Here is a 25,968-nt window from a genome sequence, read left to right on the forward strand (position 1 = left end):
GGGGCTTATGAGGTTTCTCTCTAAAGTGCTAAATGCCGCGGCCGAGAATGGAGAGCTCAAGCATCACCCATTGCTCGAAAAGCCTCATCTCGCACACCCGGGTCTTGCAGATGATCTGTTTGTTTTCTTGAATGGTGATGGGGCAATCATTGGGGAACTGTTCTTGCCATCTTTCGACAGATTCGAAATCTTCTCTGGCTCGAAGCTTAACCCAGCTCGAACTGCTATGTTCGCAGCTGGTGTTTCCCAGATGAGGTCAAGCAAAATCTGCTAGAGCTTTGGCCCGTGAACTTCATCTTAAAATACTTTGAGGTGTCCCTTTGGTCTCTGTTATAAGCTTTCCCGTGCAGGATCGTAAACCTCGGCGCGTATAAAACAAGATAAAACAAGAAACAAAAAGAAAAGCTATGGAATTTCTCACTTCCCGTCGATCCCCACAAGACCGCATGATATTCCAAGACACCATCCAAGATAAAACAAGATCATCTCATGGTGATGCTCCATCAAAAGAAATCTGCGTCCCACTGAAGTATATCGCTCGGCGAACCGAAAAAGGGACAAAGAGAAAGGGAGAACGAATTTGATCACTGCCAACCATGTTTATCTTCATCACAATCTATGGCAGAATTAATAGCGAATTCGCGAATGAACTGCTTACCTCTATCGACGCATGCCCAGCTCAAACACTCCACACCCACCAGAAAGAGAGAGAGAGAGAGAGTGTTTGCGTGGTTAGTGAAGATGATGGTGATGAGGACGAGTTCAGAGACGGGACTCGAATGATAGTGAGTTTTCGTGTACAAAAGGAACAAAAATGAGAACGTAGCCAAATCACCAAATCCCATTCTTTTAATGTTTTCTTCCCGGAGCAAGAAATCCTGGGCATACGCACGACGCACGTGCTAGTGCAGTGCAGGTACGTAGCAGTACCTAGGCTCTTCCAGGGCCTACGCTCTCTGTTTCGTGTCCCTTAATTTGATTATGTCAAGAACTTCGAGCCATGCCGAACTCGATTCGACACGTTCATACTCCGGACACGGGCCGCCATACCACTGTGTGCTCGTGTTAGCTGCTTTCGATTTAGCTTTTATCTTGTAGCATCTAAGAGCTGACCTACGTCTAATTACAGGTAAAAGAACGAAACCCTCACGTAGTTCATGGGTTGCCGGTCAAATCATTTACAAAATGAGTCTATCTAACATGTTTCTTTTAATCAAAAACTGATCTTGACCATCCCTGACCTTTGGTCAGGTGACTGCTCAGGAAATGTCAACTGCTTTAGCTGAACCCACATTTGGTCGTCCAAGAGCTGTGCCCACTCTCTCCCTGAAATCACTTCAATCTTTCAAACTCTTGGACTCCATATGAATCTCCAGATTATGTTCTCTCTCTACCAGCGTTGGACCTCAGATTGAACATCTTCGCCTTGTTTTTCTTTGTCCAGATACTCTGCATGACTGGACTGCCCAAAACATCCTGGTTTTCGCTTCCTCATCCTCCTGATGAATAATAACTCTCCAAAGTTCTCAGCCTTTTCCGAATATTCAATCCTCCGGAAAAGCGAAGGTGAAAGAAGACTTCGCTAAACCTGAACCCATCAACTTTCACATGTTGTGCATGAAAGCACATACAATCACGCAAGGCCGATGACGCCACGTGTTATGATTTCCAGGGCAATGCCTGCTACAGTATGTCCCAAAAACAAAGGGTCTACCACTTCAGCAGTAAACCAGAGCAATTAAGACATTGCAGACTTAAAAACAGTATGGCTCTTGGTGGTCGGCATTTATCCCCAACTCAAGGAAACTCTCCTTTTTCCCCCTTTCTGGAGCGTTCGGGAAAAACCAATTCCAATATGTGCAGTAAAAGCTTGATAAATACAAGAATTAAACCCATAGCCAACCCCTTCTTTCCATGAGCTTTGACCAAGCCGCAGCATTTACATATCAGTATATCACATTACATACTAATGGTTCCATCAGAACTAAAGAAAAAATTGCAGCAAAAAGAACTTTGGTACAAGGAGAGAGAGAGAGAGAGAGCGAGAGAGAGTTCAGCTGCGTTATGAGACATAAGGAGCTGCATGAGGAATCTTGCGGACCCCCTCATGTGAACCGACCGGTTTGTTGGACAGTCGACGCTTGTATCGTTTGAGGACAGATGCCAAATTTTCCTTTCCCCTTGGGAAAGCCACATCACCTGCTGCAGTGCCCATCCGACCTTTCCTGCCCGAGATTGCAGTCTCCACATCCTTGACTGTTTCGAGGAGCATCGCCGCCGTTGTGCATTTGCCATGGGCAGTTTTTGCAGCCAGAGGTAATGAATCATGATTTCCAACAGCAGGGCTTGGTACCTGCTGGAAATTTACTCCGGGAATTTGGAGGCAAAAGCAAGGGCACATCGGTGTCCGGGGCTTAAAAAATGCCGGTTCAATGATTCCCTGTTAACAAGGCATGCATACAGTATGACAACCAGTGGATGCACGATAAACTAGAAGTTTTGACTAAGGCTGCTGCTTGAGGCTTCTTGCAGGGTTCCAATTTTGGACAACATTACAAATCAACCATTGAGGAAATGAAAGCAAGCTTTAAAGAAAGGCGTGAACTTATGCATTATGCTTCCCACCTAAGAGAAGCTAAGAATCTAAAATCAGAATGCACATAGCAGTTGGACTAGCACAATATAGGATAAGGGCTCACAAACAGTCATCCAATCAAGTAAGACAACTGTGACATATGCATACTCGGCAAAAATGAGATAGGTCAATCAGGATCAATATATTTTGGCAGAGTCAGGTACGGCCTACGAGCAATTTGATGTAACCACAAAGATCTAAGTCTAAGGTAGATCAGCAGCAGTAATCCGTCTATCTCAAAATGTTTCCAAAGTACACTACCTGAAGTCGGTTAAGTACGTAAGTATATTTTCCCCATAGCTCTGGTCTGCTTTCCATGAGCGACAGATCAAGAACCTTGTGTACACACCACACACCAAAGCTTATTATGAGATCGGCTCTATAGATACACTCATCACCACAATGGGGAATAGACGCAATCGAAAAATTTGCAGAACCAAACTCTTCATTCTTCAATGAAGCGTTGCTCATCTCCCTGTTCTCGACCTCATATAGAAATTTCTCCCTAGCAGCGACCTTGTCAATTAGATCCTCATCAGCACCATTGTTTTGCTTAAACAGCCTGTCAGATCCCTCCAACTTCAGGAGTTTCAAAATGCAATGTCTCAAGGACCGGAGAAGCATGGCCTCAGCATCCACAACAGAAGTAATTTCTCTAGAAAATGCGCTCGACCTGCTTCCTATGCTGCCCAACGTCCGACTTTTATCAGCAACACCAAACTGCTCAAAAGGCTGTCTTGACCAGAGGGATGAAGTATCCGAGTTTGATGTCAACTGCATAGACAACGCATCTTGATATTTGCTAGATGGAGAGAGCTCATCAAACACCAATGGGCCTACTCTAGCTACAGAACTGGAGGATACTGGTGGTTCATAACTTGTTCTATTTACAGATGGACCATATCCTATGGAAGTGTCCCACCGAGCATTCTTGGCAGACAAACCTGAATCGCGATTAAAGACAGACACTCCAGAAATATCTGGCAAACTCCGGTACTTCTTCTCATTGGCTGAAGCCAGTACACCGTGGGAAGGATTAGGAGAGAAATGCTCATAATATTGTCTCTCCGGATGGATTAAACTGTTTCCAGAAACTGCAACGTTCTGAAAGGATGTCTGTACAGGGCACAGCCCGTTCTGCAATTTTTGCCCCATAGAAAAAGCATTAGAGTCCTTGTAGCTGGTCGGCCCCAAGGACAGGGATTTTGAGATCGGCAGATCGCCCTGCCCGTTAAAACAATCAGAACTTCTTTCAGTCGCCATCCGACTGAGATATGATGCAATCTGATAACCATGAACTGTGGCAGGCTGATTATCCCAGCCATCAGAAGAGGGAGGAAGACGCAAACTAGAATAACGCCTCTCGCCAGTGTCTACTCCACGGTTAGAACTTTGAGCATATGCATCCAATAACTGCATTTGGTTGGACCATAGAGCAGAAGATCCCCTTTGAGACCCATAAGGTGATTCTCGGCCACTCTGTACCCTCTGTTGCTCAGGAGAATCAAACATATTTGGGCTCATAAATGGATCAGATCCTCTGCCAGCCAATGAAGGAAAATATGCAGAAGAGTCCAACCCAGAGGTGTCCATTTTAATTGTTGAAGCGACGACCTTCACATCCACCCCAAGCAACAGATCAAACTTTTTAGCTTTTGCTTCTTGAGTTACTTGTCCATGAAAGTCATAGAGCTGTCCCCAAAATTCATCAAGAATGGCCGTTAATTGACGCCTCGCAGCACGCCCCAACCCTGCTAATCTCGAAAGACTACCCCCACCATTTCCACCATCATCACTTTTGCCACTGAGACTCCTGAATGAGCCTGGAGCCTCGGGTATAATTGGAGGGCTCCCCAAAGCTCCTTTGGATAGTTCCTCGAGTTTCCAGGAATCTTGTCCGTCGTCCTTTTTAGCCTGAAGGTCTACGTCAACTCTCACAGTCTTCTCAACAGGTTCAACCGATTCAATCAACTCAATTGTTGTGGCCTTAGTTTCAGAAATCTCCTTTGACGCAGTTAAGTGCGGAATACATTGCGTTACAGACGTCGGTATTTCAGAAGAGCGTGTTTGTGAGTTTGTTAGCACAATATTAGACTGCTTCTCGTCTACAGTAGTCAAATTGTCCTCGTGGTCAGATACTGTCACTGGTGAATCGACCTCAGAAGTCACTACAGATGCAACAGAGTGGGACTTCCCAGGTAAAGGAGATGCATCCAGCTCTTGGCTGTGTTCTTCTGCTAAACACCCAACGCCACCAAAATCAGACTCCTCTTTCTCAGCATAAAGCTCGGTTGTCCTTTGCAAATCCCAATTCCATGCCTGTGTATTTGTTTGCGAACTCGCAGATTTTAACGGTGTAGTTGCTAGCCATAGCATCAAACCCAATGATGCACAAGAAGTGATGACAAGGACAACATAGAGGTAAGATGAATTACTGCCAATGTTCCATCTCAAATTACCAGCCCAATCACTACTTCCAAAGATCATCTCCAACACGAATATAATCTTCAAGCCAAGCATTCCAATAAATGTAATCAGAACCAAGAACTCCACAACCTGAGAGATCTTGTGGACACCCATCACTGTTCTGGATGAGGCAACACGAAAAAGAGGGACCACAGAGGAGGGGAGCAGCAGAGCCACCACAACCTGCGTAAATATGAGTAATTGGTACAACCCCTCAGCTCCGGAATTCCATACACAATAAATAGCAGGAATGATGGCAAGAATTCTGATTGAAGCACGGTGAAGCCAGCTCGGGATGTCCACCATCAAGAAATTATGCAAGACAACTTCTCCACTTATCTTCCAGGTTAAAGCTGTGGCTTGATTAGAGCTGAACAAAACCAGTAGAAAAAGAAAAGGTGCAATTGGACTCCGAAATACCTGAGCAAGTTGTTCAGGGAAGACATAAGAACTGAGTGGCCGACAGAGAAAAATCATAATTTATCGAGGGGAGACCTAATATAGTAAAGAAGCCAACCTGCTCCACTAAGGTCAGTGCATCCTGAAAAGTAAGCAAAACAAGGCCCGCACTATAGAACACATTTGCAGCCGAACTCATCAGCGCATAACTCGCCAGATAAATGCAACTGAATACACATATAATGGCAAATAGATGGTTGTGGATCAGGGAACTGCTAGAAAAATTTGGCTCTCCCTGGTAATGCTGCAAGAAATTTCACCAACGTTATTAAAGATCAAAAGTCAAAAGCAAATGTATGAAGCCGAAGAATTATTAATTAATACATCAGTTATGTGAATATTATATGATTGAAGCATAAAAAAATATGAGATAATCATCAATCGGTACTTGTACTGGATTGCATCTTTGACTACCAAAAGAAACAATCTCACTCAGTTGCCCCCCAAAACCAGGCATCTACAAATATCTATCGTGTGTCTTTTGATTGCATACCACAGAGCTCTTCACAAAATTCTATAGCATTATCTTGCTTTCATCCGCTCAGCAAGCAAGAGACAGAAATATTATATCCAACTAATCAGGTGCATGTATCCTCACATGAGGACCCACGTAATGCTAAAATGCCCGGTTTTCATTGTAGTCATCTCCTTGATGCTCCATAGTATGTAGAAGGGTTATTACCCCACAAAAGAGAAGACAAATATAGATCAAAATTTCATATTCAGCCTATACCATACTTTGAAGTAAAATGACACGTCAACTTACACAGACGTATCAAATCTAGTCAATTTACTTAAATTGATGCATCCGATGAAATTGGTTACCTGAAGCTATTATCTTTTAACAGATCAACAAGCATCTGATGAAAATGTCTGAGGCTCTTTTACATTTTCATGTCTGATTTAAAAGAGATTTGAGATGTATAACTTTTTTCCTTCCACAATAAAAACCAATATATGTGCAACAAATCTATGATGACATTGTTTGCCCATATTATATATATATATATATATATATATATATATATGTATGTATGTATGTTTCAATTAAATATGTATATTGTTGTTCTTCTGGATTTCTTCCACAAAAAAATAGAAAACTTCACCTCCTCAATGGGGCCTGCATGCTTTTCTTTTTGATTGGCGATGGTTGAAGATATATGAATGTTTTGAATAAGTGGAGTAAGTATGAATATATGCTTCAGTTTGTAAGCATACAATTTGGTATCATTGGGATTGAAGGCTGTGGAGCTATCAATTTGAAATGGATTTAATAAAACATTCAAAGCACAGATCAATTTCAAGATGCTGCAGTTTGTCTTTCATCCCTCCTATTATTCTCTCCCTTTTCCCTGTTGCCCTATTCTCTTCACTGAAGCAGATACTATCCAACTATTTCACACATTAGCAAGTTAAATCAGCCAAAGGTTTCTAGTAAAAAATCAGAAATAGACGCTTACAAAAGGAGAAGTATGAAAATAATGAACTTTGAAGTAATTATGGGGGAGAAGTGGAATCTTCTTCCCAAGAGAAGACTTCAAAGCTGTGTTATTCTAAGCCGCAAGGGTCCCTTCGTGCTTTGCAGTGCATGTGACACATACGCGCATGAGAGAGAGAGAGAGAGAGAGAGAGAGAGAGAGAGAGAGAGAGAGAGAGAGAGACCTGAACTAGAGCAGAATGGAGGTAAAAATTCTGAGGCAGAATACTTGCTCCAAGAAGACTCATTAACATAAATGCACTCTCCCCACTGAATACAGTAGGCATCCCATTCATGGTTTGAGGGATTTCTGCTTGACTTAGCAGTACTCCAAAAGCAAAAGCACAAATTATGAAGCATGCAATGCATACACATAGGAGTTTGGCCTTGCAATTCTCCTGAGGAAAAGAACTTAAAGAATTGGATCACGACAAACACTGCATGGTCAATGAATGATAAATTGCAGCTATTCCAGGCTTACCAGGAGGTTTGCAAAAAGAGGGTAGAAAACAGCATCTATAGCAGTCAAAAAAATGCAACTGAACAAATCCACCCCGAGAAGAAGATTTAGTGCGTGTGCCATTCCCACAATCTGGCATGAGTGAGAGTGAAGGCCAAAACAAAAAAGTAAGAATGAAGAAATACTCTAGATACTATCAACATAAAGGGAAAACTACTAGCCATCAACAAACAAAATTTAATACCATAGAAAGGTCCAATGCAATCATAGAAAACTCCATCTGAATCCCCAGTAGAACGCATACACACCTGTCGTACTCATCACTGCATATCTGCCACATCATTGAAATGGGGATGAAAATTTCTCAGAACTCGAAAAGATGTGCAACATTAAAGAAAGACTCATATCATTTAAATACATTTGACAACTTAATGCCGTGTTACAGACTGAAAATACATTCATGGGCACACTAACTCATTTAGAATGCGATAAAAGTTGCACAAGCAAATAGTGACGCAGTAGCATGTGGACTTCAGCATTGAATAACTGTGTCCTACGTCCTACTGCTTCCCCCAGCGTAGAAGTTTGGTTCTTATTAAGGAAAATTTGGGATGAGTTTGCGAAAAATAAAGCCAGTATGAGTGCTTCAGATACAAGAGACCAAGGGCCACAATAGGCCAAAACTAATAAAGAATATAATGGTCTGTAAACCTACACGTGCCAACAGATATTGTCTAAATGGCCTAATAAGGAAAATGTATACCCGTTGTGTATCAACCATCAAGTAGCTTCCTTTCTAGTTACTTCATGTTCACATAGAGGGAAAAAAAAGAAGTATTTCCTAACAACAAAATCTTCAGCCAGAGTATAAAATGAGTTAATGTAAAACGACAGTAGCCATGACAATGGCAAATGCAGTAGCAAAGACACACATCTAAGGGTAGAGGGGAAAGAGAGAGAGAGAGAGAGAGAGAGAATTATGTACCTCAGCAAGATCTCTCTTAGTGACCACACCAATTCGAGCTGACAGGTACTGACACAGAATTGCCGCAAAATTGAAAATAAGCACAAATACTACAAGATCAAGCCCAAATCGAGCACCTCCTTCGACATTAGCAGCCCACTTTCCAGGGTCAACATATCCAACTGAAATTAGAAATGCTGGTAGGAAAGCTGGAAGCACGCGATGAAGGCCCACAGCCAGATGGTTCGCACTTGCAGTTTCAGATTCCATACTTCTAAGGAGTACCCAGGCAAAAAGGGTTAAATCAGCAAGAGTGATTCTTTTGCAAGATTACCAATGTAGAGAAAAACCCCGTTAATTACTAATCGGGAATAAATATCTTTTAATGTCATAGCAGCTGCAACTAGTAGAGGAAACACGATGCATGCAGCACTTCAGAAGTAGTTTTTGCAGCAAGTAATCGGCTAACCATACTTAGCTAGTGACAACCAATTCCAACATGCTTCGGAACTCCACATTAGGGCGCTTGAAATCAGGACCAAACAAGTGATCAGGTTCAAAGGTAGGTATCTTTCTAATCTCGACCAACTCTACCAGCTTTTTTCGCATTCAGATATAGTTACATAACAAATGCTCGCATATCACGTCCCAAATTCTAGGTGTCTGACCATCAGATACCAACCTGCACTTTGCTATGAAACCACAATGCACACTGGCACAATGTGATGTAAAGACCTCATGAGCTTCACCACTTTAAGTCTGAGCCATAGAGGAAGATGATTCTGATTCAAGCAACCATTTCCCAGCTGACCGAATCGAAGCTGCATGAAATGGAGAGTCCCCTCGAAAGTCACCAAGCCGGTGCCAAATATAGAGAGTAACTTCCGTGTCGACCCACAACTCCAAAATCTAGTGATGTTGAAGCACAGAGGAAGTCAATCAATCAGTGAAAGAGGGATGATAATTTGGCATCAACACATTAAGGATATGGACATATCCTAAGCAGTAGAGTATTCGGTTCACCAACCAACAATAAACACGACATCAATGCTAAACTATCGACTTCCTTCATCCTTTTATCAGCTGCTGATTTTAAAGAGACAGACAAACTACTGGAAGTTCAGCGCAGATATCCCAAAACCCTATCTTATTGAAACTGGGACTCATCACTTTGACTAGTTCATCCATCAATAGAAAGTCAACTGGACCTTCAAAACAGAAAAAGGGTGCCATCATCATGATCTAACGAAACACATTTCACCAGCGTAAATCATTCACACTAAAATCAGGAATTACAACATGAGGGGAGGAAAAGAAAAGCAAGAACGCACTATTACTACACTCGCAAGAACTCCAACGGCACAACTCAAAACACCATGTCCAACCCTCCAAAAACAAGAACGCCACAGATCTCCAAACCCCACAAAGAAGCGAAGAACAGAACTCAAATCATAACCAAGAAACCCGAACGGACCATTCGACCCCAAAAGAACAAACCCACCTCCCCAATTCGCAAAAACAAGAGATTTCAAGCACCCCAAAAACCCAGGAAACTACCCAATATCAAAGAAGGATCAGAAACAAGCCGCAATGGATCTGATTCGCCCAGAAAAACAAGAAAAGGCACGCAAGTCAGACAAAGGGGAAAAGTACCCATCAGCACGGAACCCGAGGTCGACCGATTAGAAGCCTCAGAATCAGAGGAAAGACAGAAACCTAAACAGCACCACCCCGGAATTCACCTGAGATTACGTCCCGTCCTCCTCTTCCCCTGTCTCTCCTCTCCCCTCCCCCCACGCTTCGCTGCAGCGACTCGCGAAGACCCAGAAGACGAAAAGGAGCGAAAAAGAAAGAAAAGGGGGAAAGGGGAAAAGAGAGCGTGGATCAGAGGAGGGCTCGAGGAGTCCACGGGAGTTTTCTTACAACTCCAGGAAGAGTGAGCTCAAGTTTTCACGCACAGAAAGAGAGAGAGAGAGAGAGGGGGGGGGGGGAAGAGAGAGAAAGTGAAAAGATGTGCATTGGTGGGTATTTTAACCCAACCCCGAGGAGAGAGAGAGAGGGAGAGGGGGAGAGAGAGGATGAAGATGATGACGGTAGTGGGGGGAAGTGGGCTAAAATATTTAAAAATAAAAAAGTCACCTTTTTCGATTTAACGCAAACAGAACGAGTTAAGAAAAGGCGAGAAAGATCGGAAAGACATGTAACGTTTCTCCACGCCTTTTCATTTATAGCCGTGACAAGAGAGAGAGAGAGAGAGAGAGGGACAGGGACAGAGAAGGAGAAGAGAGAGAAACAGAGAGACAGGGACAGAAACAGAGCACTCCCTCTCTCTCTCTCTCTCTCTGTGCTCTGTAACTTTGGGTTTCTTCCTCGTTTTAACACTTCGGAGTTGACCCTTTTTGCTTTGCCCTGTTTTTTCTTCTTTTTCTTTTTTTTTTTTATGGGGGGAGGAGGAGGAGGAAGAGGAGGAGGAAGCATCCCCAAGAACTCCATTCCACTAGATTGAATTGATCATATTGACTAAAAAAGTGTAGGGAGGTTATGACACGTGTCTCTTGCGGGGTCGCATGCGTTATTCATACCGCAGTGCGAATCTCTGAATGGCTCGTGCACTGTATTGCCGAACCCCCCCTCCCCCCCGACGTGTCTCTCTTGGCGATGCCTTCGTGGCGTCTGTGAATCTCGGGATCGCCGGCGGTGCTGGATAGTTACGGCTCCAGATCGCACGTTCTGATTCCGTAACGGGCGTTAGATTCTTGTAATAATGTGTCCGAGAGGATTGTTAGAGATGATCGCCCCTTCCCATCCCTGTTATTAATGAAACAAAATAAAACGGGTCTATGTAATTTCTTTTTAGGGATCGAAGCGGTTGCTGAAAAGAGCAAGTAATCTTTTATTGGTGGTACAATAAAGTTATCTTTAACTTAACAAATATAGCCCTTAAATATCTCCGAAATTTATCATACATATTAAGAGCGCGAATGATAAGTATTTTCTTTTCGAAAAATAATTTATCGCCACTATTTATGTTTCCTGAACGAGTTTCTGAGCAGAAAGTAGCATTTGACGACGACACACCGAAAATTTATTTGGTAGCATTAATGTAGAATTTGTACATTGGCGAGTGCCCCCGCGGTGGTGGCGAGGGGTGGAGGCGACGATCAAGCAACGGCTGGCAACGAGTGCGGGCAACGAGGGCAGTTTCTATTCCAAAAATAGAAAAAATATAAAATTTATACTTTTCATTTCTATTCAAAACCTATTTCCCAAGAATAGAAAAACAAAATGTCTATCATTTACGCCATATATGTTAACTTAATTAGAAAACCCATTTTATAGAATATTTTTCTTTTAAAATGATCGTTTGTATTACTTACAAAAATATTTTTATCGTTTATGAAAATATTTAAATATAAAATCATGCGGACAACAAAAACATCTTTTATTTGCTAATTTTCTCAAACAACATAATGAATCATTTTTATAAAAAATATTTTTCGAATAGTTCGGACAATAACTGTGCAAATCTTCCTCGTGCTGCACCAAATATTCTATCTTTATAGACACAACTGCCACTTTTTTTTTTTTCTGCAAACGCATCTGTTTGTGCTTAAAATAAAATAGTACAGAGGTAATGAACGAAAACATTTGTTAAATCCCACACATCATAGTTTTGTAAACGATGATATTGGTCACATCACAGTGTTGTCCGATGTGACAAAAAAAAATGTTGCAGAAGAGATTCGGTTCTGACATTATAATTAATACCCTTTCACTTTAATGATTATTTGAGCTTATAGCATTTGGTCGAGCAACATTGACCTTCGAGTTCATCTTCAAATCCATCCTAAATTCAGAGAATTACTCTACATATATCGATTTGAATGATTCGATATCATGTTACAGAATTTATCACTCGTTGTGTCGAATCATATAAATATCAATTGCATCATTTAAGGTACGTCTATTTTGTGAAAAATGGATGTTTTGAAAATCATTTTCCTTAAAATGTTTGTTTATGTTGCTTGCAAAAATAAATGAACTAAATGTATTTTCATCGTTCATGCAAATATTTTAAAATAAATCGTTGTTGATAATGAAAATATCTTCATTGACTGATAAGCGATATGAACGATTATTTTTAAGAAAATATTTTCTAAATCATTCATTTCCTACGAAATAAACTGAGCCTCAATATCAAATTTTTCTCGGGATCTCTCTCTAATATCTGAATTTAGATAATGATTATATAGATATCAATTGAGTCGTTTGCTATTATGTTAAACTCGTCTTGAATCCCTCCCCTCCCCTCCTCTCCCCTCCCCTCCCCTCCCCTCCCCTTGTTCTCTCTCTCATTTATGATTTCAAAGAATGGAAAGCCAAGTATCAATCAAATCATTCAACGTGACGTTAAATTCATATTTCTCTTTTGAAATTCAATAACGAGTACATAAACATCAGTTAAATGTTGAATGAATTCAATATAACGTGATAAAATTCATGTCTTTCTCACACCGAGTTTAGAAAACAGACATACAACTAGTACTTGGATGATTCGATATCATGTTAACTCATCTCAGAATCTCTCTCTGCCTCTCTACATAGCATATGGTCTCTCTCTCTCTCTTACTTGAATACTTCAGAATTAGGTAATTCAATGGGTCAAATTCATTCTCCCCCCTCTCTACCATGCACATGCTCCATCAGGTCACTGGCAGTTCAAGGGGTCAACTCCATCCTCTCTCTCTCTCTCTCTCGCACAGACATCTCCCTACATCTCCCTACATTTCCTTAATAAGATAATGGCACGAAAGCCTTAGCCAAGAAAAGATAATGGCGTGAAAGAGATTGCTGTGTGAAAGTGCAACAACCGAAGCAGCCAAAGAGATGCAGCCCGGAACCTGAACCCCATTCGCTGAACTTCGCTGATGCAAACCACGTTCCGGCCTCTCTTTTTATGGCCACAACAAAGCATGTCGCCCTAATGAGCGGACATCTCATGTGCACACTTCCTGGTTCTTCCATGCTCAACATCACCAGCTCGGAAACTTATAAAGCTAATCGCTTTCACCCCCAAGAACTTCTAACACATGTAAAGCCCAGCATGGCTCAGATCACCAAGCTGCCAAGAATCTAGTTCCTGTCCAATCCTTTTGTTTACTAGATTGAGATTTTTGGGGCTCCGCAGCCTCTTAAAATATGTCTGTCTCGGTGCTCAGAGGAAGGAAGGGTTCACTGAACCTATCTCCCAAGAACACACATGCATGCTTACGCCTCCTTGCCAAGAGAAGGGACACATGCTCGGCACTGCGATCTTGCAACACCATGCTCCAAAAGACTCTGAGTTGACCCAACATATAAAAACGTCGGAGCCAACCGCTCCCATGTTTTTTCAGACACGTTCCTGCGCTTCTTCTTTCTGTTTTAGGGTTTTGCTCCGTGGGACTTCTCCTGATGAATGGCCCCCCACCAGGAAGAGAAGAGTCCACGCGGACTTCTCACTCCACGCCATCTGTAAAAGAATATACACGCACGCATGAAGTCCAGTCATCGATTCGGTCGGTATTTCATTGCCTCCGGTCGCCGGACGACTACATTGAACTCGGGATCAAAGTTACGGTTGTTGTATTAACTGCATAAATTAAGAGCTTAAAGATTTGATAACCACGTAACTTTTGAAAGATTTGATTACACGCAAGTTATGAGATAGGCATTGATGGGATTACCTCATTTATTTAAGATAGTTGTTTAAACGAAACCGAAAGAGCAACGTGGCACTCGAACGCAACGCTCTGCCAGGAGTCAACGCACGAAACTTAGGATGGGCTCTCTGTACGAAGTGGGCCAAGGGCGTCCTGACAACGAAGGCGTTTGGTTCGTGTTCGGTAATTTTCCGATTTCGTGTTTTATTAGCTTCGACTAGAGATTCTCCAAGACAGACAAGTTTTTTTGACCAAGAAGTGAAGAAATGTATAATGCTTAAGTGTATAAGATTGATATACAGGAGGAGACCAATCACTTAAAAAAGAAAAGAGAAAACCCGAAGTGAAAATAGCACGACTCCCTTTTCTCCGATGCCGGCTTTCCTCCGTCTTCGGAGGCGTATTCGTCCCCCCTTCGGCCTCCTATTTTCTGGGATCTCCTTCGAAAATCGTATATCGATGAAGCGAACATTTCTTTCCGAGTTCTTGATGCCAGGAGGGTCTTTGGATATGTGCTTTATTGATTTCAAAGCATGATATTTAAAGTTTAGCATGTTTCAAAAGATTTCTTTTTTTTTTCTTTTTTGTTTCTGTTTAATCTAAGTCTCGTGACAAATACATTTTGACTTTTTTCTAATCCCGCAATACCTGAAATTTCGGCAATTCCCAGATGTCGACATGTAACTTCACATGTAAATTATATATATGTACATATTCTAAATTTGGATCATATTTTAAGTTTTGAGCAAGAAAACGATACTTTCTACTTTTCATAAGCGCAAACAGACAGCCCTTTAAAAGCGAGGAAATAATTTACAGAAATTAATAATGGACACTTAAGTTGGAACATGTACTTTAATTAGTAACCAAAAAAAGGCAAATAATTATGAAAGATGTAACGTATTACAATGTTTAATATGAGATGACAGATTACTTAAACTCAAAATTTATATCAAAACTCAAATCTAAGATACCTTAACTATGGTTAGCTACTATTTAAGTCCAAATCCAATCCACATTTAAGTTCATAGTCGGTCGAATAAATAAAAAAGATGTAGTCAAAGCAAAATTGCGATATTTTTTGTATGGATGGAGAAAGGAAGAGAGGTGGTAGCCAATGAGGTTGATCAGTAGAACAAAAGTCAACATTTGGCGTTGGCACCGGTTTAGGAACTGGACGTCCCTAGTTGAATATCACAAATTTCGCATAAAATGCTTTGGGAGAGCCATTTGCAATTGCCAAAGGCTCTGATTTGCAAGGTGTGTCATAAGTTTTCAGACAACCGACTCCATGTCAGTGCACCTAAATTAAGAAAAAAAAAAGTCGACCTCTAAGGAGTTTGAGGATTTCTCACATTATGACAATGTTAGGACAGTTTCCTGGATTGGGCGTGTGTGTAATTTTTTGAAAAAGCTCAGATCTGGATTGGGTGTTTTCTTGATGTTAACTCTGTCACGTGTGAGTTCGATCCTAGGCACAACCTAGTGCATTCCTTGTGTGAGAAGGCCAACTGCCGAAAACGAAACACTGTTTTGGCAGTTTCCTCTCGCGTTTTCGTATTTCGCTTTCATTGTCAGTTTCCTCTCCAATTTCTTCGTCAACTTGGTTTGCGCCTGCAGACCCTATATTCACGTTCAGTGTCTCTCTTCACGTAGAGAGAGAGAGAGAGAGAGGGAAGAGAGAAGAAGGAGACAACATGGGATTCATTAATAGCTTGCTGGAGATCGTCGGACTCGGCATCGGAGTCCCGCTCGGCCTCGTCGTGGGTTACTTCCTCTTCCTGCGTTTCGAGCCCAAAGATGTGAAGGTGAAATGCATCACCCGAATTCTCCTTTTTCTTGTTCTTTTTTGCTTTTGTTGGATTCGTCTCGCCACGTTCGATTTGACTTTTGTTTCAATGCCGGTGTTCTGGCGATTCGTGGTACTTGTTTAATCTGCAATTTGGGCCCCTGCGGTTTCAGGATCCTCTGTCGAGGCCGCTCCACGAGTTCGACACTCACTCTCTGCTAGATCTTTTGCCGGAGGTCCCTCTTTGGGTGAAGCATCCGGATTTCCACAGAGCAAGTCCTCAGTGACTCACAGCTTTGTTCTCAGTTACATTGTCACAATTTGCATGTGACATTGATAGAGATTCGGTTCGCCGAAGCTGATGGCCTCCTGGTTTTGATTGCAGGTTGATTGGTTGAACAGGTTCTTGAGATACATGTGGCCTTACCTAGATCAGGTGATTATATTTAAGTTCCAGAATTTGATTGATCGTGAGGATTTATAGGTATTTGATGTGTTCTAAAGCATCTCGTGATCCGAGATATTTGACGGTACTGCAGGCCATATGCAATTTGATAAGAAGCAGCGCACAGCCAATATTCGGGGAGTACGTCGGCTCATATCAGATAAAAGCGTTGGAGTTTGAAAAGCTGAGTCTTGGAACTCTGCCTCCGGCAATTCATGGTTCGTTCCTCTCCTTTAACTGAAAGGCCGCCTTCGACCATCAAGGTGTCCGATTCCTGTGATCGCACTCAATTGTCTTTCTGAATATAGGAAACCAATTAGGATGCCCAAAATATGATCAACTTCTGCTTGATAAACCATCTGAAGCCCTAGCTACCAGTTTAGAAAGAAAAATTAGACAAGATCAACACCGCATTAGCCTTTTGACCTTGAATTTTTTGTGAGATCGTCTTACTCTCGAATTTGTTTCTTATGCATATCAAATGGCAGGTGTTAAAGTGCACGAAACTAATGAAAATGAATTAGTGCTTGAACCTGCGATTAGATGGGCTGGAAACCCCAACATAATCTTGGTGCTGAAACTCTTGTTCCTACGGATACGGGTCCAGGTTAGATATACATTCAACGAATATTTTAGCAGTAACATCATATAGCAATGTATAATGCTGTCACGTCTAGATGCAGTCAAATTTTGCTCATTCAACTTTCGAAGCAAACAGTTGAGTAATGCAATACTTAATTGTTGGAAGGTGACATCTGAATCATGTGATTTAAAGGATTGACTTTGGAAAGCAAAGCTTAGCACAATGTTTACTTAGTCTCGTAGGTGAGTCAAGCCAAACCTTTTCTTAATGATTTTCATTGAACCGAAGAGAACTCTTCTAATAAATAAAAAACTTATCGAAAGTTAATCTGGTATAGGGGAAGAATGGGAAGATTGGAAGCACATGTATTGCTTTTGGTTGTTTTGTTAGATGGCCGACATGAAAGGTCGATCTTAGCCAGATGGGTAGCAAAATTCAGGAAAGAAATGGGCTGCCTAGGATAGGCATTGGAAATACAGTGTAGTCGGTATGCATAGTCTCTAACATTGTTGTGTTTTGCTCTTTCCCAGCTGTTGGATGTACAGATATCCGCAGTTCCTCGAATAGTTCTTAAACCTCTTGTGCCAACATTTCCTTGTTTCACAAGTATAACGGTTTCCTTGCTGGACAAAGTAAGCACATCCAAGACTCGAGTTCTGATGATCAGGCGTGTTCACAAAATTAATCAAAGTCATACATATGGATATGTCTTTGATGATATGTCTTTGATGAGCTTATGTTTTCATTATCCCACAGCCTCAGGTTGATTTTGGATTAAAACTTTTCAACGGGGATATGATGGCGATACCATTGTTATATCAATCTGTTCAGGTGCTCTCTTTATACACCTTGTGCATATGGATTGGTCCACGGAGTTGAACTCTTCATAATGAACTATTCTTTGAATTATTTATGTAATCATGTACCAGCTGAAAGTTGACTTTAGTGATAGAATAGTAGTATTTAGCGCGCAAGAAAGAAATTGAACTCTGAACACTCCAGACAATTTTAAATTTGACTTTGAAGTATAAATAATCACCAGAAGCCATATCGTGCATACACATGGTCTCTGAAATAATTTAAGCTAAGGAGAATGATCAAAGGAGTAAATGAACGTTGGTAGAGTAGCCACATGAAACTCTTATTTTTTCTATTTAGTCTTCTCTGAATCAGCAATTTCATCCATTACACCTGTTCATAACTGATTAACCAAAGAAATCAGGACAAAGACATGCAGAAAAACTTGTGCCAGTCATCTGTGTTCTCATCACGTTTTATTGCACCATAAAACACAGTTGATGAGATTGTAACATGTGAGATCTTGCAATGTTTCTGTCAATTTTAACTACTAGAGAGATTTATTTACAAGCAATGCTTACTTGCGTTTGTTTCTTGTCGATGATATCAGGAAATAATAAGAAAGCAAATAGCTAATCTGTACCTTTGGCCTCAGACACTGGAGATTCCAATTCTTGATGGTCCAGTGTAAGTGGTTTAGATTGCTGCTGTTTTTACGCAGTAGATGAAAGGTAGAAGATTACGTCTATATCTACCATATGGCCGAGTACTTTATTGTCTGAAAGAAGGATCACTTGTAGCTCGCCCCGAAATTGTTAGTAATGAAACACGAAACAAAATTATCTATTCTAAAGAAATAGAAAAAGATCAAATACACTAACCAAGACAGTCAAACTGTCTATGCAATTGAACAATGAGCAAGTGGCTGGGTAGGCGTGATGAACATCAAGAAAATGATAAAAAAAACTTTGCAGAGAGTTACTTCAGATATTTTATTGTCCGCGTATCTCGTGGTTCATTAAGAAATTTTAGGTAGCCTTCTCTTATCGCTAACATGGTAAAAATACGTGGTTGACACATTGTAAAAATTTGCGTGACTCGTGCGTTTTTTTCCCAAGTTCTCTAGTCTATATAGGTTAGTTTGACTGTTTCTTAAACCATGATTAATTTTATCAGCTGGAATGATCCTTGGCATCAAGACGCTTTCGCTCTGATATGTCTTAGTATCTTCCATTGTCCCTTACTAGAAGCGATTTATAAGACTACAACACCTATGAATGGGCATGTTTCTCCATTTAATTTGCATAGCACCGATTAATATTAAGTGTTTATGTCTGAATAATGTTGCAAACAGCGGGGCAATAAAGAAACCCGTGGGCATACTCCATGTGAAGGTGATACAAGCTCGCAAGCTCCTGAAGATGGATCTTTTAGGAACCTCGGATCCTTATGTTAAACTCAGCCTGAGCGGGGAGAAACTTCCTGCTAAAAGAACAACTGTGAAGATGAACAATCTGAATCCAGAGTGGAATGAAAGTTTCAACCTCACCGTGAAAGATCTTCAAAGCCAAGTACTTGAATTACATGTCTATGACTGGGAGAAGGTACAGATTTACCGCGTTCCTTTAATTCTCTGCACGAGTACACACATTATCGTCTTATCCTGTAGATGAAATGCATGCCTTCAAGCCATAGAATACCAAAGAAGATGATCATAGTGCCAACAGAGACAATATGTTAGCCATTTATCCATATTTAGGCTTAGTGTAGGCCAATAATTGTTCCTTCAGCAAGCACTCTTGGTGATTCGTTGTTGTTGCTGCAATGTGTCTTTCCATTGTACTGATTGCTGCTTTTGACAACAGTTCGGGACTCACGACAAGCTGGGGATGCAAGTGGTTCCGCTGACGTTGATCTCATCTCATGAGCCAAAAGAGTTCACTCTTAACCTGGTCAAGAACCAGAATCTCAATGACCCTCATAACAAGAAACCGAGAGGGCAACTAATGGTCGAGCTATCGTACCATCCTCTGAAGGAAGACAGCCACAGGCTCAGCGGACCCCTGGAACGACATGAGAGCCAGAGCAGCGAGAGTGAAGTTATCGAAAGGCCAAATGAGGAAGCCTCACAAAATTGTCAAGCCGGTCTGCTTCTGGTCACTGTACAAGGTGCAGAAGACGTGGATGGCATGCATCACACAAACCCTTATGCATTGGTTCTGTTCCGAGGAGAAGAAAAGAAAACCAAGGTGAGACTACTTCCTGGTTTTGTTCAATTTGAAAAGTTGGCGTGTCGACAAGTGCAGCATAATGCTAGACAGCAGACACACGAGATGGGTTCGTGAAATTGGTGGACAAAAAACACGCGACAATGATAGAATCTTGTTCCAGTTTCTGGCACCAGTTCGTTAGACATTCCTTGTATTACTTGTACTTGTCGGATCATAGTTCATGTCCTAGACAGCTGAACAATGATATGATGTCTCTGTCTGTACAGCTGGTGAAGAGAACCAGAGATCCATGTTGGAATGAAGAGTTTCAGTTCGTGCTGGAGGAAGCTCCCCTTAAGGAGGAGATTCGTATACAAGTCATGAGCAGAAGGACCAAGTTTTGTTTTCATTTCAAGGTTGGTCTGGTCTGGACAAACTTTATACGGGGGTTTAAATCATTGCTTCCTCTTGCTCTTAAGACTTACTGAATGTTGTCAATTGAATTGAAACTTACAAGACTCTCTCTATGTACGTATGGCTTTGGTGCAGGAATCATTGGGTTACGTCGACATAAACCTAAGCGACGTCGTCTTCAACGGACACATCAACGAGAAGTTCCATCTGATCAATTCGAGGAACGGAGTCGTGCACGTCGAAATCCGGTGGGAGATGACTTGAAGCACGTTGAAGCAGACGATTTGCGACGATGTTCGATTAATTTTTTCGGAGAATATACTTTGTTTGATCAATAGTTCTGTTTTTTCCCCCCATTTTATCATGTAGATTATTTCTCTTGGGTCAATACAGGTTCACGTATGTAAGTATCGCTTGTGAAGCACTGGGGATGATAACAAGAAAAAAGATAGTTGGCAAGACCAGATTTGTAAAGATGTAACGTTGGTAGTAAATATGAAATATCGATAGTAAGTGAAAAGTGAGAAGTGTTTTAAGTCGATGACGAGTTACCAATGAAATAACAATTTTACCTTTCGCAAATCTAATGATAGATTGTGACTTACTTTTAGATTTTACGAGCGGATTGGTTATTCTCTGTAAGTTACTAATGAAATGTCAATTTTACCATCCATAAACCCAAAAATGGATTATCACTATTTTTAGCATTTATAAGTGGGAAACTAAAGAATTTCATCATCCTGAAACCCGATAACGATTGCCATTCGTTTTTAGATTTTACAAGTGAGCGTGTATTTTCGCTTGTAATGTCTCAATGGAATGACATTTGTATCATCCACAACCCAGATTATCACTTGCTTTTAGATTTTATAAGTGGGCACGTATTTTCACGAGTAAGTTTGCCAATGAAATAACAATTTTACCATCCACGTACCCAATAGAAGATTGCCACTTGTTTTTAGGATTTACAAGTGGGCGCATAACTATTTCTAAATTACCAGTGAAATTTCAATTTTAACATCCACAAATCCGATAGTGTAATACCGTTTGTTTTTAGATTTTAGGAAAAATTATAAATAAGAACCTTGTTGACACCTATTTTTAATTTGCCCAAAATTAATTGCACAAAATTTAGGAGTTAATTTTATTTAATTCCTAAAACAAAAATATTTCTATTTAAATGCATTGCATATAGAAATTAGGTACATTTGCACTAATAGAGTCTATTATAGAGTTTAATTTTAAAAAAAAAAAAAATCGAGTCGTGCCGGGTCGGAGTTGGGCCGACCCGGCCCATTTCTTTTTTTTCCTTTTTTCCTTCGGGCCCGACCCCTTTTCCTTTTCTTTTTTTTCCCTTCGCACGGGCCCGGCCCGCTTTCCTTTTCTTCTTCTTTCCCCCACGCCGCTGCTGGGCCCGGCCCGGCCCAGCCTTCTTCCTTCCTTCCTTCCCCCTGCGCCGGTCGCTCTCTCCTCCCCTGTTCTCCCCTGTGCGCGACCGAAGCGTGACGCACGGCGGCGCCGCTCCTCATCGTCGTCATCTGGTCAGAGGAGGCCCAGGCGGGCACGCCACAGGGACTGGCCATTAAGGCCAGTCCCGTCTTCCCCATCTCCCAGGCTCTCTCTCCCTCTCTGCACCCTCTCTGCACCGGCCCCCCCCATCTGCTCTGCTCTGCACCGGCCTTCCATGGCCGCGAAAGTCGCGGGGCAGGTAGGCCGATGCAGGCCATCGTCACGCCGACGCGGCCGGGCCCAGACTCGTCGTCGTCGGCTATGAAAGACAGAAAGAGAGAGAGAGGGTCGGCCATTTTTAAAAAAATACAGAGAGAGCGTGAGAGCGTGAGCCGGGAGAGACAGGAAGCCTCCGGCAGCCACCGCGCCTCAGCCATCCATCCCCGTCGCCGAGCCGACGGCGGCGACACAGAGAGAGAGAGAGTGGGTCGGCGATTTTCAGAGAAAAACAGAGTGAGAGAGAGAAACCGAGAGAGACCGAGAGAGAATAGAGAGTGAAACAGAGAAGAGAGAGGGAGCCAAGAGTCCACCGGAGCTAAAGAAGAACCAGCAGCGGTCGTCGACGCCGCCAGACCTGCCGGAAGCCGCCCAGACGCGCCGTCGACCGGTGAGCCCCTCTCGGCCGCGAAGCTCCCCTGTTTTCCCCTAATTTTTGGCTCGGTTTGGCCGGGACTCGCGCCGGCCGTTTCGCGCGAATCCCGGCCCATATCGTCGTCGGTCCCGACTCCTAGTCGCCGTCGGAGGTGAACCCAAGCCGCTGGAGTCGACCGGATCGCCGGAGGAGGTCGGAATCCCCCGTTTTTCCACGCGCCCGCCAGGCGTTCGACGAAATGTCTCAACCACGCCGGTTTTTGTTTCATCGCCGGCCGGCGAACGGTGGTCCGACGGCGGCTCAAGTGAGTGGCACAGCCCACAGGCGGTCCTAGTCGGGCGACTTGGGGGCGGCGCTGGCCTGGGTCAGCCGGCGGACGGCCAATTTTGGCCTCGCCGGCGCCCCCCTCCCCACGGGTCTGTTTGTTCGGGTCGGATTCGACCCGAATCAACAGATCAGGACCCGGTCAACGCCCGGGTCGGATCCGTTGACTCGGGTCGGTTCCGACCGACCCGGATATCGATTCCGACCCGGGTCAACGCCGGGTCGGATCCGTTGACCGGGTCGATTCCGACCGACCCGGATTGACCGATCCGCCCGGGTCAACGCCCGGGTCGGATCCGTTGACCCGGGTCGGTTCCGACCGACCCGGATTGATCGATCCGACCCGGGTCAACGCCCGGGTCGGATCCGTTGACCCGGGTCGGATTCGACCCGACCCGGTTAATATTATATTAATATTTTATTTTATTTAAAAAATTAAAAATTAAAAATTTTTAAAAAAAATTTTTAAGAAAAAATTGTTTTTTTTCTTTTTTTTTTTCCTTCTTCTGTATTATTATTATTATTATTATTATTTTCTTCTGAAAAGAAAAAAAAATTTATTTAAATTTTTTTTTTATATATGTTATATCTAAGTGTTTTAATTTATTGTATTATTATGCATGTTTTTTGTCTTGTTTGAATTAGACAAGCTCGAGGTTCTTGCGGTAGTATTTTGCATGTTAATTTTTATTATCTCGTATTATTATGCATGTTTTTTAATACAATTGCATGAGTTGTTGTGTTTTGAATGTCATCGACTTAGTTAAGGTTAGAACCTTAGGTGCATGCATTGTTGTGTTCCTGACTGCTAATCGTTTCTGATTATGCACTCGCTTGATCACCTCACATGTTAGGAGAAAGGTTCTAAAATCAATCCAAATTGCCTGACAAATGCTTTCAGAAATGAACAAGGTAAAAAGGTACCGAAAGGGCATTAGTTATCCAATTAGTGTAACCAAGTCCCCGAATTCAGTTAATCTCTGGTTCGTAGGAATAGGGTGATTCTCCCATTACCCTATTTGGGTTTCTAATCGGCCCACCCCAAATCGATTAGTGGCGACTCCTTGGTATAAACCACTTGCATGTTAAATACTTAAACCCTAAGTCGCGATATGGTATGGGCTTGGGAGGGCCCGAGTTAAGTCCCGAACCTAGACTTAGCACGTACCGGGCGAGCCCCCCTTTTTTGCATGTTCGATAAAAGAGGGCTCGGGAGTTCGGTCGCGACAAACCTGAATTGCTCTCATTTTCTCAAATAAAAGGCATGAAGTGGACCATGTGTCAAATAAACCTGAAGTGGCCAAGGACCTAACCTCACCGGTCGTCGGCCAGCTAAATATTCCGGCCGCTTAAGGGCATTTCGTCCAAAGGCAATTTTAATTTTAAATTATTTTTTTGTTTTTTCTTTTCTTTTTTCTCATTCCTTTTTTTTTACCTTGGCATCGTCAGTGGTCGGCCATCAACAAAGAAGAAAGAAAAAACGAGAAAAAAAAGGAAAAAAGAAAGAAAAAATTAAAGAAAAGGCAAAGGATGAAAATGCTCTTGACCATCCGGAAAAGTCAGGCTTTTCTTTGAAATTGACATAGTCACTTCGAGCCCTTATTTGAAACAATATCCACTTCATAATCTTATTTGAGAAAATGAGGTCATTTTAAGCCTTATTTGATTTGACCAAAAAAAAAAAAGCCTTATTTGAAATATAGTCCACTTCATACTCTATTTTCTAAGTGATTTAAAAAGGACACATGTTTGGTTCTCAATTCCATAAAATTAGAATTGGTGAATTTCGGTCCGGTTCTTAGTTCTAAGGCTCCGTTTGGTTCAGCTTTGGGAAGGGGCTTTCGGCCTCGAAAGCCCCTTCCCAAAATGCTGAACCGTTTGGTTCGGCTTTCCGGACTCGGAAAGCCGAAAGCCAGCATTTGGAATGCCATTGGAATCTTTGAAAGCCCAAAGCTGTCCGGACTAGCTTTGGGCTTTCGGCATTTGTGGAATCTTTGAAGCCTATTTTTCCTTCCCAAATTGCCCTCACTCAAATTTCAATTTTCCGGTTTTGTCCTGTCACTGTTCATCTTCTTCACGTGGCTGGCGAGGGTGGCCGGTGAAGGGCTGGCGAGGGCGGATCTGGTCGGCCCCTCGCCGGGCCTTCGCCGGCCAGATCCGCCCTCGCCGGTCGCCCTCGCTGGTCGCCTCGCCGGTGAAGAAGATGAATAGTAATAAGGGTAAAACCGGAATATTAAGAATAAAAATTGCCAAAGCCCTTTGCAAAATTTTTTTTTACCAAACACTACTTAGGCCAAAGTAGCTTCACAAATTTTTTTTTACCAAACACCACTTGTATTTCCCCAAGTGGCTTTCACCCAAAGGTATTTGCATTCCCCCAAGTTCCATTTGAAAAGCCGAACCAAACGGGCCCTAAGTGTGGAACGGACCCCCCGGACTGGATTGATTTGTTTTTAAATTTTTAAATTGTTTTATTTCTTAAAAATATGTAAAAAAAAAACCTAATCTATCTCCCACTTGACAAAGGAAGGCCCTTCAAGGTTAGAGTGATTACATTTACTTAGGCACATGAGTAAGATGACAAGAACAAATCAAAACACAATAATAGCTGCTCATTCCAATCAAATTTTGCCACAAATTTGAAAAATCTCTATGAAACCTACAATGTTATACGCAATTCACTGATTGTAGAAACACATTAATTATCAAAAACATCTTCAATTTCATCTTGAACACTAACTAAAAATCCAAAAAAAAAAAAAAACCTGAATATGCCACCTGTTCCGTTGGCCCACCTGTGACTCGGTCCAGTGCCAAGAGGCACCAGTCCGGTTCGCGGTTTCAGAAACTGGGAATCGGTCTCTCTGGTCCGGTTCTCGGTTCCAGCCAGGAGCTGACAACCCCTAGTCCGAACTTCCTTACTGGGCTGAAAATATCCCCGACCCGATGCGTTCTGTCCGGGCCAGATATTTTCTCCGGGACCCAAGCCCGGCCCGGCCCGCGAACCCCGAACCTCCTGCCTCTGCCCATATCTTATCCTCTTGCTCTCCTCTTCCCCTTCTATAAAACGAAACGGTCGGTCGTTTCCTCCTCCCTCGTTGCCTCCTCCTCCTCCTCCTCCTTCTCCGCCCGAAAACCTTA

At 42.3% G+C, this 25,968-nt stretch overlaps 2 protein-coding genes across 6 annotated transcripts; one reads left to right on the plus strand and one right to left on the minus strand.

Annotated features, from left to right (window-relative positions):
* Positions 1 to 1,888: 1,888 nt before the first annotated feature.
* Positions 1,889 to 10,523, minus strand: LOC115685778 (ethylene-insensitive protein 2.1). Of its 3 annotated transcripts, none has more exons than XM_030610896.2 (9): positions 10,204 to 10,523; positions 9,144 to 9,370; positions 8,483 to 8,735; positions 7,742 to 7,828; positions 7,519 to 7,629; positions 7,223 to 7,435; positions 5,619 to 5,804; positions 2,897 to 5,521; positions 1,889 to 2,440 (listed from the first exon to the last, which is right to left on the minus strand). In XM_030610896.2, exons 3-9 carry the CDS (start codon positions 8,729 to 8,731, stop codon positions 2,063 to 2,065), a joined length of 3,849 nt encoding a protein of 1,282 aa, XP_030466756.1. In that variant the 5' UTR covers positions 8,732 to 8,735; positions 9,144 to 9,370; positions 10,204 to 10,523; the 3' UTR covers positions 1,889 to 2,062. The 3 variants fall into 3 exon arrangements, with proteins under 3 accessions (XP_030466756.1, XP_030466757.1, XP_030466755.1); XM_030610897.2 differs by having other exon boundaries at positions 8,483 to 8,732; positions 10,115 to 10,523; XM_030610895.2 differs by having other exon boundaries at positions 10,115 to 10,523.
* Positions 10,524 to 15,787: 5,264 nt separating this feature from the next.
* LOC115685779 (synaptotagmin-3-like) lies at positions 15,788 to 20,943 on the plus strand. Of its 3 annotated transcripts, XM_030610899.2 has the most exons (12): positions 15,788 to 15,971; positions 16,126 to 16,224; positions 16,338 to 16,388; positions 16,492 to 16,615; positions 16,886 to 17,004; positions 17,511 to 17,612; positions 17,737 to 17,811; positions 18,389 to 18,465; positions 19,133 to 19,382; positions 19,644 to 20,027; positions 20,276 to 20,404; positions 20,538 to 20,943. In XM_030610899.2, the coding sequence occupies exons 1-12, from the start codon at positions 15,861 to 15,863 to the stop codon at positions 20,664 to 20,666; spliced, it is 1,650 nt and encodes a 549-aa protein (XP_030466759.1). In that variant the 5' UTR covers positions 15,788 to 15,860; the 3' UTR covers positions 20,667 to 20,943. The 3 variants fall into 3 exon arrangements, with proteins under 3 accessions (XP_030466759.1, XP_056171068.1, XP_056171070.1); XM_056315093.1 differs by lacking the exon at positions 17,511 to 17,612; XM_056315095.1 differs by lacking the exons at positions 17,511 to 17,612; positions 17,737 to 17,811 and having other exon boundaries at positions 15,789 to 15,971.
* Positions 20,944 to 25,968: the final 5,025 nt, after the last annotated feature.

This window comes from Syzygium oleosum, unplaced genomic scaffold, assembly GCF_021117445.2.
Source record: "Syzygium oleosum isolate NSW1041296 unplaced genomic scaffold, Sole_v2.1 Sole_v2.10, whole genome shotgun sequence".
NCBI classification, from domain to species: domain Eukaryota; kingdom Viridiplantae; phylum Streptophyta; class Magnoliopsida; order Myrtales; family Myrtaceae; genus Syzygium; species Syzygium oleosum.

Coding starts and splice junctions, on each gene's coding strand:
- LOC115685778 (XM_030610896.2), bottom strand. CDS start 8,731: ATGGAATCTGAAACTGCAAGTGCGAACCATCTGGCTGTGGGCCTTCAT. Junction 7,436..7,518: donor CTCTTTTTGCAAACCTCCTG/GTAAGCCTGGAA, acceptor TCTTTTCCTCAG/GAGAATTGCAAGGCCAAACT. Junction 2,441..2,896: donor ACGTACTTAACCGACTTCAG/GTAGTGTACTTT, acceptor CCTTGTTAACAG/GGAATCATTGAACCGGCATT.
- LOC115685779 (XM_030610899.2), top strand. CDS start 15,861: ATGGGATTCATTAATAGCTTGCTGGAGATCGTCGGACTCGGCATCGGA. Junction 16,389..16,491: donor TGTGGCCTTACCTAGATCAG/GTGATTATATTT, acceptor ACGGTACTGCAG/GCCATATGCAATTTGATAAG. Junction 20,405..20,537: donor AGTTTTGTTTTCATTTCAAG/GTTGGTCTGGTC, acceptor GCTTTGGTGCAG/GAATCATTGGGTTACGTCGA.